At 40.1% G+C, this 16,580-nt stretch overlaps 1 protein-coding gene across 2 annotated transcripts; it reads left to right on the top strand.

Annotated features, from left to right (window-relative positions):
* The first annotated feature begins 3,443 nt into the window (after nt 1-3,443).
* kcng1 (potassium voltage-gated channel, subfamily G, member 1) lies at nt 3,444-14,749 on the top strand. Of its 2 annotated transcripts, XM_051426344.1 has the most exons (4): nt 3,444-3,687; nt 4,887-5,062; nt 10,134-10,961; nt 13,098-14,749. In XM_051426344.1, exons 3-4 carry the CDS (start codon nt 10,188-10,190, stop codon nt 13,872-13,874), a joined length of 1,551 nt encoding a protein of 516 aa, XP_051282304.1. In that variant the 5' UTR covers nt 3,444-3,687; nt 4,887-5,062; nt 10,134-10,187; the 3' UTR covers nt 13,875-14,749. The 2 variants fall into 2 exon arrangements, with proteins under 2 accessions (XP_051282304.1, XP_051282303.1); XM_051426343.1 differs by lacking the exon at nt 4,887-5,062 and having other exon boundaries at nt 3,446-3,687.
* The last annotated feature ends 1,831 nt before the right edge of the window (nt 14,750-16,580 follow it).

Genomic DNA, 16,580 nt, shown 5'->3' with positions numbered 1-16,580 from the left:
TCTTTATAAAGTTATTAGTAAGGATAACTTACGAGTGCTTTTTAACTCAAGCCCCGGTTTTGCCCAAGAACTATTGGATGTGGGATGGCGATTATATGTCTGTGGGAAATAGAAAGTAAAGATGGCTCTGTCTGAACAGTAGTACAAAGTCCAGAGCTGTTAATGCACCACTGACAGGAAGTGTGTTAAGAATTAAAGTGGAACTGACCACAACAGCTAAATAGCAGAGTTCATAAAAGTAACTCTGCAAAGTTTATGTGTGACTTATGTGAGTAACCACTCTAAAAATTACTTGAGTTAAAAGAATTGACATTTTTGGATAATATAATTGTTCCCTTTCTTGATGAGAATTCGATGAGAAGGTTCATACCAATCTCATGTCTGTAGTGTAAATATTATGCTTAGCATAAAGACTGGAAACAGCTAGCCTGGCTCTTTCAAACGTTAAAATATCTGCCTTTCAGCACCTCTAAAGTTCACTCATTAATTATTGACTGGAAAGTCATATATTGACAGCTTTGGACAGTATGCTGTCTCCCCGTTTCCAGTTTTTAAGTTAACCTAAGCTAACCATCTGCTGGTTGTAGCTAGTAACTTCATATTTACAATGAAGACATGAAAGTGGTGCCAGTTTTTTCATTTATTTCAAAGGAATATGCAGCTTAGTTAGCCAGGATTTTGTGATTTTGTAAGTACCTTTTCTTCATGTTGCATAAGGGAAACAGCAGTGATCCAATAACTGAGCCTTGTGGCACTTCATGCATACTAATCAGTGAAGCAAAAATTAAGTGGACGTGTGTGTTGTGTTAAGAATCTTATGACAAAAAAAAACCAGTTTGTTTTGCATTTATCAAGAAGAGTGCCATGATCAGTAAAGTAGTTTCACCACTGTCATAAAGACAGCAGCCTGACTGACATTTTTTAAAAATCATTTGACGTAAAAGGTGCCTTTGAAAATAGTATTTGATTATCAAGCACTTGAGGATGAAAGAGCCTTCAGGGAACGCTGAACATTTGGCCTCATTTAACAGTAAGAAGCAGCAGAAATATGCCAGCATTTACAACTGAGAAAAAGAGGCTAAAGGGCCAGAGAGTACATCAATCGGCAGAACAAAATGGGTTAAAATTGTATCAGTAATTAGCAATCAACAATCAGTAGGTGAACACCTGTAGGTGCAATCACTGCTGCTGCTGACTTGGTAAAAATAAAAAAACTTCACTAAACATCCAGCTGCTGCTTCTATTTCGTTCTTAAGATTTTTTAATGTTTTTTCTATTCCAGGTAGTACTTCTACCTGATTTGTGTTTTACGAAACACAGCATGTCTGAATCCTAATGTACTTTGATTAATAATTATGAATTGAAAATACAGCAAATTTGGATTTGTTACTGATGTGATTTCTGAATATATTTAAACCCCTTGTTTGTGCCATGCAGGCTGATGCTCAGTTAACACCCATAAACTGGCCCACTCAAGTGTCAAGCCAAAATTAACATATATTAGGACTTAGTCATGAACACCAACAGGGCATTTTAAATTTAGAAAAAAAAAAGATCATTTTGGTCAGTCCACCAATTTGGATGTTATTTATTGTTTCAGACTGAAATATCTCAACAACTATTGGATGGACCCCACCACAATATTTTCCCTACAGTATATGGTCAAAGTTTTCACTTATCCAGTGAAATACCTCAACATGTAGTGGGGGTGGATGGACACAGCATTCATGGTTCCTAGAGGATGACATAGCTGGTTGATATTTGTGTTTTTTTGGTGAACTTTCTTGACAACTATCGAGCAGATTGCCTTATTTAGACATTCATGTCCCACACAGGATCAACTGTCATCATTTTGGTGATCTTTTAACATTTAATCTTGCGCCAACATCAGATCAGTTAAAAACTTGTCCAATACTTAAATTGATGACATTCCCATCAGCTTCAGTTGTACTTTATGTTTAGTGCTATTTGTTGTGAATTTCTTAAACATCAGCATTGCAGTATTATTATTATTAGTATGAACAACATTTATTAGCATTTAGTCCAACTTCACAGAGCTGCTACTGTGGCTCTTAATTTAAATCAAATATTAGAAAAAAAACCTGCCTTTTCCAATTTTTTTGTAATTCATCTTTGAATAGTATCATTTTTGTCTTAATTATGAAGGATGTCTAGAATGTAGTGGTGCTTCTTAATCTTAATATCATGACACACGATCATATATCACACAGTACCCTTTGCCATGGTGGCCTAGCTATGTGCTGTGTAATCTCAGTCAAAACAAAACTGACATGCAGCCCAGTGGACGCAGCAGATGATTTTATTTGTTTGTTTTGTTCAAGACGTCATATCCCTCAGTATAAAATCAGCATTGTACAAGTCAAACTGCCGTGCAGTAGGATCAAAATGACGATTTTGTACCAGAGATTTCTTTCTTTCTTCCTAGAAAATGTGATTGCTGTATTCTCATTCTTTGGCCTGTGTCATTATCGTCAGTTGCCTTTAGTCACCCAGCGAGAAAACAGCTCCAGTCTGAAGACATAATAGCTCACAGGAATTACATGCTTCCTTTTCTCCCCGATAAATCTCTTTATGAAAATACTCGGTGCTCGGTCCACAGCCCTAAAACAATAATAACACTCTAGTCATACAAACCTTACTGGGGAAGAAAATGATGCACATTTAGGTTTTTTTCACTTCACTATTAAGGGTCATAACAGCACTGAAGTGAAAATAATCAACTTGTCATGTGTGTTTACTTTTGCACTTTCCATTCAGTCCAGGACAGGGAGATCAATAAAGGGATAATAGACCCTAACACACAGGCAACACAGTTCTGAGGTAATGCTCAGTGGATGAAATGCAGACGCACACTGAATGCATGTTTTGTTATGCACATATTGAATTTGATATTGTTTTCTCTTTAAAATTGCATTTCCTCAATCAATGTACGTTTGAGGTTCACAAATCATTTAATCTAAAGACAAGACATCAATGGCCATTAGGAACAAGCTGCTAAAAGAAAATGAAGGTATAAGAAAAAAACATAACGGCATCATTTGCTCTGGTGGTGATAAACATTCTCTGTATGAGCCATGCCTTCCTCCTTATCATCATACCTCATGATAGCATTTCCCACCAGTTGTCTAAAATTGGACACCCTGGTGAGTCTTAGCCAGCCTACAGCGGCCCTCCCCTCCTCCCTCCCCCTCCGCCGGGTAACCCACCGGACAAATATAAACCTTTGTGTGAATCTATAATCAAAAGACAGTGATTATTCTCATTTAAAGGTAGGGGGAAGCACAGCTCTCTAGATGGTGGTTGCCATGGATTTCTCTCAAAAGCTTTTGGTATAATGGCACACCCACTTCTGATGTCAGCGCTCGCGGAGGGGGGAAGGAAGGAGTTGAGGGGGAGAGGGAGAGACGAGGGCAAAGGGAAAGGAAGGAGGGAATAAGGGAAGGAGGGAGAGATGGTGGGGAGGGGAGGAGAGGCAGCCTGTTGCTCATGATCATCGAGCAACCTCCTCTTACTCCACAAGCCCGGTGCCTGTGCATGGATGGAGCAGAGTTAAAGCGAGGCAGCAGCAGAAGCTGAAAACACATTTCATATTTCTCCTTCATGTGCATTCTTCTCAGCACCCTCTCAGCAAATGAAGAACTGCTGAGGAACTGATTCACGAGCACAGTGAGTATTTTTCCTTCTTATATTACACAAATTCATGTATTCAAACTTGAGGTTTGGTGCACGGTAAGACACTTTCTTAGTTGTAAGTCACACTTTGAGAGTTTGTCACATGCGGCACAGTATTTGTTTTCACAGTAAGAAGTTGGAAATGACAGGGCTGAGGGACATTTGTGCAGCTGATTTCCCTGGGTGGCTATATCGGAGCGTTGTTTGGATCATGCATTTACTCAGAGAGTGTTATTGTAGATTTCAGACTATGGGTTTGTACACATAAAATAATCAGATCTGAGCAAATATGCAGTGCGCTCAGTCCTTTTCCGTTTTTATTGTTTAATGCCTTAATACAGTCCACTTTTGATTCAAAGTGGTATAACTTTATTTTGGACCTTTCTCATTATGTCTTCAAAAAAAGATGCATAGTAGATACACTGCGCTTACACCATGATAACAAGGCTATAGCTACATTACATGCTATGATCTTTCAATATTTACTGATATCTCATCAGAGACTAGGTTCAGGACATTTTTTCTCTGTCTTGCTCTACTGGCAGGGACATATACAGCACAAACAGATGGGGGACATATTTAAAGGAAAAACATGAATGAATGAGTGGAGAAACATGACAAATGCAGATGCTTTCATACAGGACATGCGAGGTCATTCAAGGGTTTAATGAGAATTAAAAGGATGTGAATCAGTTGAACAACTATGGGCGAATGGAGAGGGTTCAGAGAGGTTTGTGTTGGTTTTTCCTTTTAATTATCACCTATCTGTATGTTTGCAGAGGCATTTGAAATTGCAGCCACTTTTTTAAAATGAAAATATATGTGAGAAGAGAAACTTTTGAATTTGAGAGCCACTTCAAGTCCTTAAACAGTGAATCATGGCTTGTGTTACGTTTCACAGTGAATCCATAAGAGATCATTTTCAGTACAGCTCATGGACTTGCTTTGAAGATGATGTTAGATTATGACCCATAATGTGATTATGAGTCCACAACAGCTGCAAATGCCTCTCTCAGACTTTGGATCAGTGATATATCATACGTAATAGATCATCCTCTCTCCCTCCTCCAGGTAATTGGGACTATAATGAGATGAACTAATGACTTTTTCTCATTCTAACAGCTAATAGTGGCTGTCTGATTCTCCCCTCACAAAGAAGGGTCCGCAAACTAATTATAATCTGCTATTCCCAGGTGTCTTTCTGTGTAAGGTATCTGAGATACATATCCTAAAGTGTCATCAGAGCAGGTCGAAAAGGTCACGGTTCCACCTGCAATACTATTTCCCAGAGCACCAGTGGGTACACAAAGAGATCTTCAGTCAGGGCTCAGACTCAACATAAACTGAGTGATGGATGTGCTTTGAAAGTGTAAGTGGGATAAAGGATATTTTCAAAAATGTTCAAATACATGTTATTCCAATTGCCACTTGCACCTTGTTCATATGACATGACCTGTGACAGGAAAGCTGTTATTTTCTGCACTCAGCACCAAACATTTTGAGTATTGCCCATCAAACGATACAAATTGTTTCCTATTTCTTCATGTAAGCTCACTTCACATCCATCAACCCAGCCAAAGAAAGCCCCGTGTGGCAGTTTGTCTGGTCCATTTATTCCATCTCATCAACTAAAGTACTTTTTCACTCACAGTGTAATAGTGTTAAGAGTGGATTTTTTTTTCCTTCGCCTATCTTTGATCATTCCTTGCTTGTACCTTCTGTCACCTCATCCCCCAGGGACTTGCACTGTGTCCTGGTGCAGAAATCCTTTGAAACACTCTGTCTCAAGTGACAGACAGTCAGGTCTTCACCGGTATGAGGTTGTGCCTGCCTGCACACATGCCTGGCCTCAGCGACTCTTTTATCATGCGCCTGTGAAAAAGAAATTGTTTACATAGCCCAGGGCGATTAGATGATCAGATGATTGCAGCTCAGCAGGAAAAGAGCTTCAGAAGAAAAGTGAGTATCGGTTAATGCACACAGACAATGCAGAGAACTTAATGTTGTGCAATCTTTATATAATCAAGTTATCTGAACACTCACAAATGGTAAGGGTGTACAATCATCCACTCAGAGAATGGGGATGTAAAATAATTAAAGAAAAACACATATTGTACGCAGTGACTTTGAGTGCACAGGTGTAAAGTTGAGGTGATGGAGAGAGGTTTTGTTTGCTGAGGTGAGGAGTGCTGAGGCATAATGTGAAGCATTGATGCACATATGTGGGGATCTAGTGGCTCGGCTCAGCCCCTGTCAGGGGGATTGAGTGCTTTAAGAGGACAGACAGAGACAGACAGACAGCGGAAAGGCTGGGAAATAAACTGTAGACAGAAAATGACAGAGGTGTGATGCTTCTCATTTGCTCTTTGTTAACGGGGACATTTTACTCAAAGAGGGAGATGAACATAAAATACTTGGATGGCATTTCAAAAGGTTGCTGTCTTTTTAACATTTAAAATATGATCAGTTATTACATAGATGCATGAGTCCTGCTGAATTCATGTGCAGGTTCGAATGGTAAACAGAACACAAAATAAACAATTAGTCCTAACATACCCCCATATTGAAGTGTATTATCCCTGCACTTCTCTGTACCTCAGAAACAGAGAGCAGCACATTGTGGCAGACCACAGACAGAGTTAGGGAGACAGTTATTGTCCTGGAGCTATAGCTTCTTCCAGGCTTCTCAGTATGCATTAATACCGCCCACTTACAACAAAACAGAAACATTTTTGTTTACAACTATTCCTGCTGGAATTACTGTAAGGGAAGGTCTTCTGGGGCTAGAACTGCTTCTGGCATGCCTGACTGTTTCAGTGTTTAACCAGATTTCAGAGACAGGGAGAGAGGGGGAAGAGAGAGAGAGAGAAAGTTGGGTCTTGGCAGCTCTTCTGGTTTCAAGTCCATTTCTGGAAATACCACCCTCTTATAGTCCATTAGAGAGCAGTGAGCTGTTAAGGAATAAGAAGAGAATTGGTTGTTGGGAAGAACAAAGAGACATCATCTGTTCTGAATGGCCATTTAGCCTGAGAGAATAAGTACAGGATAGACTCCATTTTCTTGTGACATCTACCATTCTGAAGCACTGTGATAAAGAACATTATTTTACAATGATACATTATTGCATTGCCTATAAGAACAAATGTGGTTGTTTGGCTACGTGCAGCAAAATAAGACAGCACTCTGCACTCTGATCAGCTGTCACCGGAAGGTTAACAGCCGTTAAATATGTTTCCCTTTAATTGTAAGTGTCTGAGGTTCAGATTTTCATCAGAAACACTGATCACTCATTTAATTACCATGTGTTCGTTTTTCACAGACTGAGTCAAGTTGAATTGCAAATCCTCCATTCAGAGACAGATTGGAAAAAATCTGTCCAATTCTGATTCTTTGTAAATTACACACCACTTCCACCAATATGCAGATATGCAGCCATAAATAGCAATTATTAGTAAATGAGCTATTCATGTCTCTTTGTAGGACACACACTCTGCATGTGTTCATTTTAAATAATAGATGTTATCGACCAGAACCATCCATATTGAACAGGAATGTTGCATAGAAAAAAAATATTACATCATTCCTTCATCAGCTTCATCATTTTTGCTAAATTTAATCTGCTTTGACCTTGAAGTGCTCGTTATTATTACCATGCTCATTAAAATCATCTCAATCAATATTGCTGGTAGTGAAGCTCTCCAAAGACTCATGAGGAGGGCACTGTGGGAAACGCATGCACAATGCAGTCAGGCAACAGAGACTCACAACCCAGTGACTCACCAGGCAATCTGGAGAACATGCCCTGTGGCTTAGCTGTGATAACGCTGGCACAGAGAGAGGCCAGACCTCAGCCGATCTGGAGGGGAGAACAGCCTTCGCTGTCTTTGCAGTGTTTCATCTCTCCTTCCGAGATAGACTTCGTCCCCCAGAGGAGGCATCTGAGGCGCAACGGAGCGGAGAGGAGAAAAAACAAGAGTTTAAAAAATGCTCCTGTGACTGTGGAGAGGCAAAAGCACAATCGGTTTAAAGGCAAAGTGAGAAATCAAACAGCCTCAAGGGGTTAAGTGTGATTTAATCTAGTAGGAGAGTGGCGTAGGCCTGTGCACATCCACACTGGTGATGCACTGTAGGCGTATCGATAACCTCCGCCGCATGGAGGGAGAATGTGAGAATTTACGGATGCGTAGCAGCAGAAGGAGGGATTTTACTCTGTTTTGAGGAAAGATTTTCATTCTTGTGTTTTGGTTTTGTTAGACGGAACTAGTGTTGATTTAATAGACAATAACTGTACTAAAAATATGGAAAATGTGAAGATGTAAAGCTCCATCACAGGCATATTCTACAGTACTAAATTATTCTCTGTGGGATAAAAAAAATTCCTTCTGACCATGTGAACTATCTCATAATGTTCCTAAACGAAACACCATCAAATAGTAGTGTAGGTTAATACATGCAGGCAGAGTGTTTGAGAGAAGAGCTTGGGGTGGGTTTGCTCTAATTCCATGGGTGGAAGATGGTGCTGACTGTAATCAGCGGCTCACTGAGGCTGACAGTGCAGGTGCCTAATAACCATTCAGTGACACATTCTTATCCCCGTTTTAGAAGCCGAGGCCTCCTTCCTGACCCAGAATTGGTGGTGCAGCAAATCCAGGCACTGACATTTTAATTCCTGACTGGCTAACCTGCCTCCCCCTAAATTACTGTAATTGATTAAATTAGTTTGGACACAGGCCACAAGGTCCTCACTGCACTGGTGATATCCAGTAAACATTTTCTCTTTCCTGCTCTCTCCTGTCTTTAGATATTGCTCCTTCTCTCTCTCTCTCTCTCTCTCTCTCTCTCTCTCTCTCTCTCTCTCTCTCTCTCTGTCTCTTTGATCTATCTGTCTAGTTTTGCTTGAAAAATACCTTGAGAACAAACTGGAAATACAGCATGTTTGCTCTCAGTAAAATCTGTCGTCCAGTGTGATTGCGAGTCAGTTCATACACCTCAGCCAACACCTAACTGAAATTAGTGCGTTTATCAAACAGATAAAAGAGATGTTAAAAAAACACAGATATTTTAGTGTTTAAATGTATCTTCTTCAGTAGCTGCGCAAGTAAGTCAGTTATATCAGTGAATTATCTAACAGCCAGTGTAACATCAGGCCATTATTTGTAATTCCCAGGCTGCTGTGGGTAACAGATGTTCATGCACACTGTTGGGAGTGAAACTGTTATCCCTCGATGCCTGATGTATCTAGATCAGTGATCGTGTTTAATGATGCATACATGACATATTCATACTGCTAAGATTATGGCACAGACATGTTGTTTTTGTAACGCAGTTTGTGGATAAAGGTTGTGAAGCTTGATTTCATTTTCTGTTGGTGCTCTCATGGGGGTGGCATACTGGATAGATGATAGTGATCTGTTATCTCAATCACAAGAAACATGTTTTCTGTTGCAGCACAGTACAACACTTTCTATAACACTTTGACTCCAAATTGGGAAATATTTACAACTCTTGTTGTGTTATCTCTTTTGTCAGCCTGTGGCCATATTTGTCAGGTTTACAAGAGTAAAGTAATAGTTTGATATTTAGTACTACTAGACACTAAAAGTTTTAGTCAATGTAGTTAACCATCATAACAAACTGTCAGCAGCCATTTACAGCACACAAACTAACTTAAAGGTTCAGTGTGTAACATGTAGGAGTTTTTCAAAGTTTTCACAATGGTTTAAGTACTCATATCAATGTGTGGCGTGTTGGAGTTTCCCTGCTGTATCTTTACAATATCAGAAATTGTCTTTGTGTTGGAATATTTCAAGCAGCTTTCATGTTTTCATTACATTTCTTCAGTGAGTGGGTTGCTCTGCAGGCAGAAAGTGTTTGCATAGGGCTGTACCTCCTCGTAATGATGAGTGGCCATTAGAATTAAAATGCAAATGATCTAAGTGCCTGCTGCTACAATAATGCTGCATTGTGGTATTACTCATTCTTGGGTAAAACAGTAACCACTGTAGATGTTTTTATTGCTAAAGTATAGTGGCATAAATGTTAAAGACACAGTGTCCATGTTACTCCACAGAACCTATGAGTTTAAGAAGGCGTTTATTGAACTATTAATGCATCCTCTTCAACACATTTTTTGTTTTAATCAACTGACTTTGTAAAATACAGTATGAAAATTCAAATTAGTTCCACTGAATTGTTACAAACAAATGTTTTTTTGAACAATAAGACCCTTTACAGAGGAGGCCACGCTTTCTGCTGCCCAGCCACATGGCAGGCCTGGGCAGCAACCTCTCCTTAGAAAGTGATACGCTCCTCCCTATAGGGTCTGACACGACTGAGACTGTTGGCATAGACACAGACATATAAACTGGTAGTATAACAGAAAGAAAAAGAGTACAAAGTGTGTAAGACTAATCTGTTCATCCTCTGTTTTCCTTCTGAAGGTCACAGTGTGATGGTGGCAGTTTGAGCACAGGGATGTAAGCAGACCAGTAAAGATGACCCTGTTGGCGGGTGATGGCTCCGACTATGACTACAGTGCCCTGAGCTGTGCCTCTGATACCTCCCTCAACGCACCTCCCCTGCAAGAGGAGGAGGCTCAAAAGGGGGCCTTCTACAAGAGGGCGCAGCGTGCCCCTGAGCTCAGCACCATCCACGATGACACACTGCTATCCAGCGCCCGTAAACTCCACGCCATCATCAATGTGGGTGGCCTGCGTTACCAGCTGCCTTGGACCACCTTAGAGGACTTCCCCCTCTCTCGTCTGGGCCAGCTGCACCTCTGCAGCAGCTTTGACGAGATCATGAGTATCTGTGATGACTATGATGTTACACACAATGAGTTCTTCTTTGACCGCAGCCCCTGTGCCTTCCGTACCATCCTGACCTTCCTGCGGGCGGGTAAACTGCGATCCCTCAGGGAGATGTGCGCCCTCTCATTCAGGGAAGAGCTGCTCTACTGGGGCGTCCCCGAGGAGAGCCTGGAGTGGTGCTGTCGCCGGCGTCTGCTGCAGCGCGTGGAGGAGTTTGAAGCGATGGAGAGAGCAGAGGAGGAGGAGGAACTCCTGGAGGATTCAGACAGTGGCCACAAGGAGAACGCAGCAGAGTCCAGAGTCAATCGGTGCATGGGCAAGCTAAGAGACATGGTGGAGAGGCCTCACTCAGGCCTCCCAGGGAAGATCTTCGCCTGTTTGTCAGTGTTGTTTGTCACCATCACTGCCATCAACCTATCCATCAGCACCATGCCTGCCATGAGGGAAGAGGAGGAGGCGGTGAGTAGGCTATTGACATTAAGCATATCTCATAGAGGGGAGAAAAGTTACTGCAAACAAAAACATGTTGCCAAGAGGGAAAGAAGTGTTTTCATTTCAGTGAGGAAAAATAAAAATAAAGACTTAACCCAACACAACATTGTCTGTTGGGAAATTAACTTCTATGTTTTCTGCAGTTAGGAAAATCAAGCAAACACCAAACTACTGACAATGAACATTTGGAACCAACACTATGATTTGACCTGAATTCAAAAGCCAAACTGAGGTAAACTGACGCTGCCTTATTTTGAAAAGCAGTCATTAAAATTTTTAATGATGGCTTGTGTCATCCGTCAGCGTCCTTTGCAGCGAGAAAAAGCGAGACTGCTGAGAGAGCCAGCTGTTGTGCCAGATAAGAAAAAAAAATATTTGAAGACGTCTCGGTCTGCTTTCATGAAATGCTTTTATTATTATGTCTGACTTCAATCACAACCACAATTAGCACACTGGCCTCTTCTATCAAATCAAAGGAAAATTGAATATTTGAGCCACACACATCATTTTTCAGTGCAGCAAGGTTTTTCAATGTAATTTTTATGTGTATAGCACCAAATCGTAACAGACGTTATCTCAGGACACTTTTCAAATAGAGCAGGTCTATGCCGTAGTTTAATAAATTCACATTTTTATTTAAGTTAAAGGTTTTTTTTCTAATTGTTTCCTTTCTCTTTATGAAATTTCCCATTTGAATGAGTAACTGCAACCACTTTACTTTCTTTTTTAGAAACTATGTTTCAGTGGTTTTCAAATGTTCTACTTTCACTTGTATGTACTCAGGAAATGAAGTACAGATAATGTATGTGTGGTACTGAAAGTGGGTGGAAGGCGAAACCAAAATCTCAACGGTTTTCATTTGAAAGTAACTGCTAACCACATTTCATGCTGCTGACTCAAGTTTCAGAACCGGCAGGCCTACTTTAATTTTGTACTGTAACTACAAATACTGTTTGATTTACTCCTGTGGCTTCTTGGAGCTCCATGACATTAGGCGGTCAAATGTGGAATGAGTAAAAAACTTCAGTCACAAAGTTACACTGTTAAACCAATCACAATGTGTCCTCTGGGAAAATAAAAGGGGTATTTAAAACGAAATAAAAGAAATACAATGACTGCACTTAATCTGGTTAGGTTACAGTATTATATTTGACCCGACGCACTTTGTATTCACACTTGAGTATTCTCAGTATGTCTGAATTAAGCTGTTTAATTAAAAGTGCCAGTAATCGCATACTAACAGCTCCGCCAGCTCTAATTTATTGCAGGCAGATAACAAAGTGTTGCATTAAAAGTGTTTAAGTGTTCCTGTCTGTGAGTGAGAACAGGTTTACTGGAGTTTTCAGGTGCTTTTATGGGTCTACTCAAACCATCTCCTGCTCTGTGGGAGTGTGTTTCATAATATTTTTAACTGATGTGGACTGCATTCAAAGGCTCTCTGCCATGTAATATGTGCTTTGAGATGCTTTGATCCCTCTCTGCCTCACACTGAATCAGCGTCATTACTGCATCTAAGAAAAACGCCCGCCTTTCCAAAAAAAGCCCAAAAAACATCATGAAGGACGGCAGGGATTTTTCATGAGTTTGGAGGTATAGATTTTTATGGCACGCAGCACATATTAAACTAAAATAGACATTCCTAATACTAACAGTCTTTTGCTGTCAGAATATTTAAAAGATTTTGTGTGTTAGCTTGATCTATGATGGGCAAGATAGTAGAGAATTTGCTTTGTCTGTAGATGTTTAACAGATTAAATATATAGAATATGTAACAACTGAACATACCCTAACCAAGATGTTTTTTCTGCCTAAATATAACCAAACCTTTATTTGTGAAACAGTTGAATTGTTAAATCTCAGCTAATAAGTAATAAGAAATGTCACAAATAAATAAACTATCTGTAGTTGGGGTATCCAAGTAAACTGGAACCTTTTTTCCTTCCTTATTTTGCTTGAAATGTTTTATATATTGAAGTGCTCAGATATGCAGCGTCCCAGCTGAACTTCTGGATTTCACATTGAAATGGTTCCCTCTAGTGACTGCAGTTGCCACTCACACATGCTAATCATGACCATGCTCACCCATGTGTCTTCTTTTACCAGGGCACATGTTCCCAGATGTGCTACAACATCTTCATAGTGGAGACGGTGTGCGTGGCCTGGTTCTCTCTGGAGTTCACCCTGCGCTTCATCCAAGACCGCAGCAAGCTGACCTTCCTCAGACAGCCCCTGAACCTGATAGATGTGGTGGCCATCCTGCCGTACTACATCACCCTGGTGGTGGACAGCACCTCCAAAGGTGAGAAGCGGCTGGGCTCTGGCAGCAGCTACTTGGACAAAGTGGGCCTGGTGCTTCGCGTCCTCAGAGCCCTGCGTATCCTCTATGTGATGCGGCTAGCTCGCCACTCACTGGGCCTGCAGACTCTGGGCCTGACAGCGCGCCGCTGCACACGGGAGTTTGGACTGCTCCTCCTCTTCCTGTGTGTGGCCATCGCACTGTATTCCCCCTTGCTGTACTTGATTGAGAATGAAATGGCAACCACAAAGGAGTTCACCAGCATCCCCGCGACCTACTGGTGGGCTGTCATCACCATGACAACAGTTGGCTACGGGGACATGGTGCCAAGGAGCATCCCGGGCCAGGTGGTGGCTCTGAGCAGCATCCTGAGTGGGATCCTCCTCATGGCCTTCCCCGTCACCTCCATCTTTCACACCTTCTCGCGGTCCTACGTGGAGCTGAAGCAGGAGCAGCAGAGACTGCTGCAGAGGAGGACACATTTTCTGCTGCGGAGCCGCATGGCAGGCCTGGGCAGCAACCTCTCCTTAGAGAGTGATATGCTCTTCCCTATAGGGTCTGACACCAGAGACATGGACGACTGAGACTGTTGGACAGGGACGGACATGTAAACTGGGAGTATAACAGAGAGAAAAAGAGGGAGTCTACAAAAGAGACTGAAGGTGTGAAGAGAGAAAGAGATAGACAGGGGTGAGGAGGGATATACAGATGTGTGGAGAGAGAAGTCTCTATAAACAAGATAAAGAGGAAATGGGATTTTTTTTCTTCCCAGAAATTTAGCCTTGCTGTGTAGCAGTGTACTTTTGGATAAAGAGAGGATTAGTATTCGTATTGAATAAATGTTCCCACCAAAAAGTGAATTATCTCTGGATAAAATTCTTTATGGTCACAGAATATCAATTTACAGAAAAAAAAAACACAACAAACCTCAAAGTATTCGAGCATAACAATGATTATACACATACAACAGTCATAAATTGAAATATATTGTAATTCAGAATGAAATGTGTTACTATAACTACAGCACACGAGCACAGCGTCCTTATGATCCCACAACATCGTGATGTTTTTAATCCCTGATTTCTCCAAACATTTTAATGGATTTGTTGATGTCATGTGCTCCTGGGAGTTCACCAGTGTCCCTTAATGGAAGATGCTCTCTGCTTTTGTTGAATCCCAAAGGTTAAATGGAAGTTCTATCTAAGCTAAAAATGTGACCCTTAATCCACTGATTATTTTCTGAATGAGTGTGCAGACTCTGAAAATGATGTTTCGTCAGGATCCACATAATAATTATGATGTATTAATTGTCCTTCTTCTACTCCTTGAGGTTCTATATGCAATTTTTGAATACTTTTGGACATTGAAGATAGCATTATTGTGCTTGTAATTTCTGCAGTTGCTGTCCATAGCTGTTTATAATTATTATTTATCTCCTTAAAGTGGATTTAAACTGAAATCTGTCTTTCATTGTCGCTTCTCATTTGAACTTTAACTGAACTTTAAACTTTATTGTCCCGGAGGGAAATTAGTTTGCAGTGTCGGGATGAAATTGGACACAATAACAAGAGTTGAGGACATACAGTGACAGCATATATGGTGCTATACCGCATAGAAAGGAATACAGCAAACAATGAGAGTAACTACAACTTTATTTTCACTTCTGCTACAAAATTCTACTCCATTCTTTTACTTTTTAGTTTACACAGATTGTTAAGTATTAAACCAGTGTATGAAATAGTTCATTGACTGATTTTTACAGTGCATGTAGGCTTATAAGAAACTAGACAGAAACCGGGATAGTCAACATGACAAATGATAATATATAGTTACAGAAATTCAAAAACAAAACATTTCAGAAGATTCAGTTTAGAGAACATCCATCCATCCATTAGCTTTACCGCAGATTCTTGGAGGGCCGAGGGGCGGCTGGAGCCATTAATTTACAGAAAGGAACTGTCCTATTATGAAGAATACTGTGTCTCTGTCATAGCTACAATGCATTTTATATAATTCTAGCCAATACAAAAACCTCATTAAAGAGCCGGGTCTATATCACACCTTCAGATAACCCAAACAAATCTGGATTTTTTAAATGAATTTCTTTCAACAGATTATTTCTAAAATCACTGTACATTACAGGGCAGTGGTTCTAAAACTGTTTCTGGCTCAACATTTTTACCACACATTAGCAATAATAGGGCAAGCAACAAATACCAAAGGATAGAAGCTGAATTTTAATTATTAAATAACAATCAGCACAACAGCATCAACAAAATGACATAAATCACTCAACCTAACAACCCCTTCTAGTGGCTTTGTGCCTCACAGGGGGCCCCGCCCCACAGTTTGAGAACCACTTATATAGGCAATGAAAGACAAAATGAAATCCATCCTCTTAAGATCACAAAAAACATACAACATACACAAGAATTCTATATAAGACACTGATGTTATAATAACCGTAAAAACACAACGCAGTACTGCAAGGAACAAGCCCCACTAAATACTTTGTGCTATGCAGCACAGTGGTATTGCTTTGTGTGCTGAGAGTTTCATATGTTTGCAGAAGTGTGTGTTGGCCCCTCGCCTCATTTGAACAGTAGGTGGCAGCATTATGTCACTGTATACTGTATGAGCTTCGATTGGGCCACAGAATGACAGAAAAGATGTTTATTCTTTCTTACATTCAAGTTCAGGAGTAAAAAGGCCTCTCTTAGACTCATGTTTGATTTAATACAAACATTCAATATTTTTTAGTCTTTAGTCTTTATTAAATAAGGAACCATGCACAAGAACATTCATCTCAAAATGAGAAGAGATGATTTACAACAGATTTAGCCATTCGCTCATTTCCATCTGCAGGTACAACACTGCAATCACCAGACACTAAAAGCATTTATGTACATAGTCTCTATCACACAGACAATGTATCTTAATAAGGCATTCATTTTAGCTTAACTAATCTACATTATGGCTACAGTTACAGTAGATGCTCAACACTTCTGATAGAGGAAGAACGACAACTTTCAATTACAAAGTTCATAAAATGTTATTTTTCTGTTATATTTGGCATGATGTACAACAAATTAAAACTATTAAATTACTAGTGGTGGAATGTAACTAAGTATATTTACTCAATGTAAAAATATTTTACGTATTTTTCCCATTTTATGATGCTTACTTCTAGTCTATATTGTCCTTCTTACTCCACTACATTTATTTTTTACAGCTTTAGTTAGGTTACTTTGCAAATTTAGATTCTTAATACGAAATATAAATCAAATAAA

Source organism: Dicentrarchus labrax, unplaced genomic scaffold (assembly GCF_905237075.1).
Source record: "Dicentrarchus labrax unplaced genomic scaffold, dlabrax2021, whole genome shotgun sequence".
NCBI lineage: Eukaryota > Metazoa > Chordata > Actinopteri > Moronidae > Dicentrarchus > Dicentrarchus labrax.
This window is presented reverse-complemented; position numbering and strand designations above follow the sequence as displayed.

What these genes read in the sequence shown, in the direction of transcription:
- kcng1 (XM_051426344.1), top strand. Translation starts at nt 10,188, where the DNA reads ATGACCCTGTTGGCGGGTGATGGCTCCGACTATGACTACAGTGCCCTG. An exon ending in TGAGGGAAGAGGAGGAGGCG is followed by an intron (nt 10,962 to 13,097) that starts GTGAGTAGGCTA and finishes TTCTTTTACCAG; the next exon opens with GGCACATGTTCCCAGATGTG.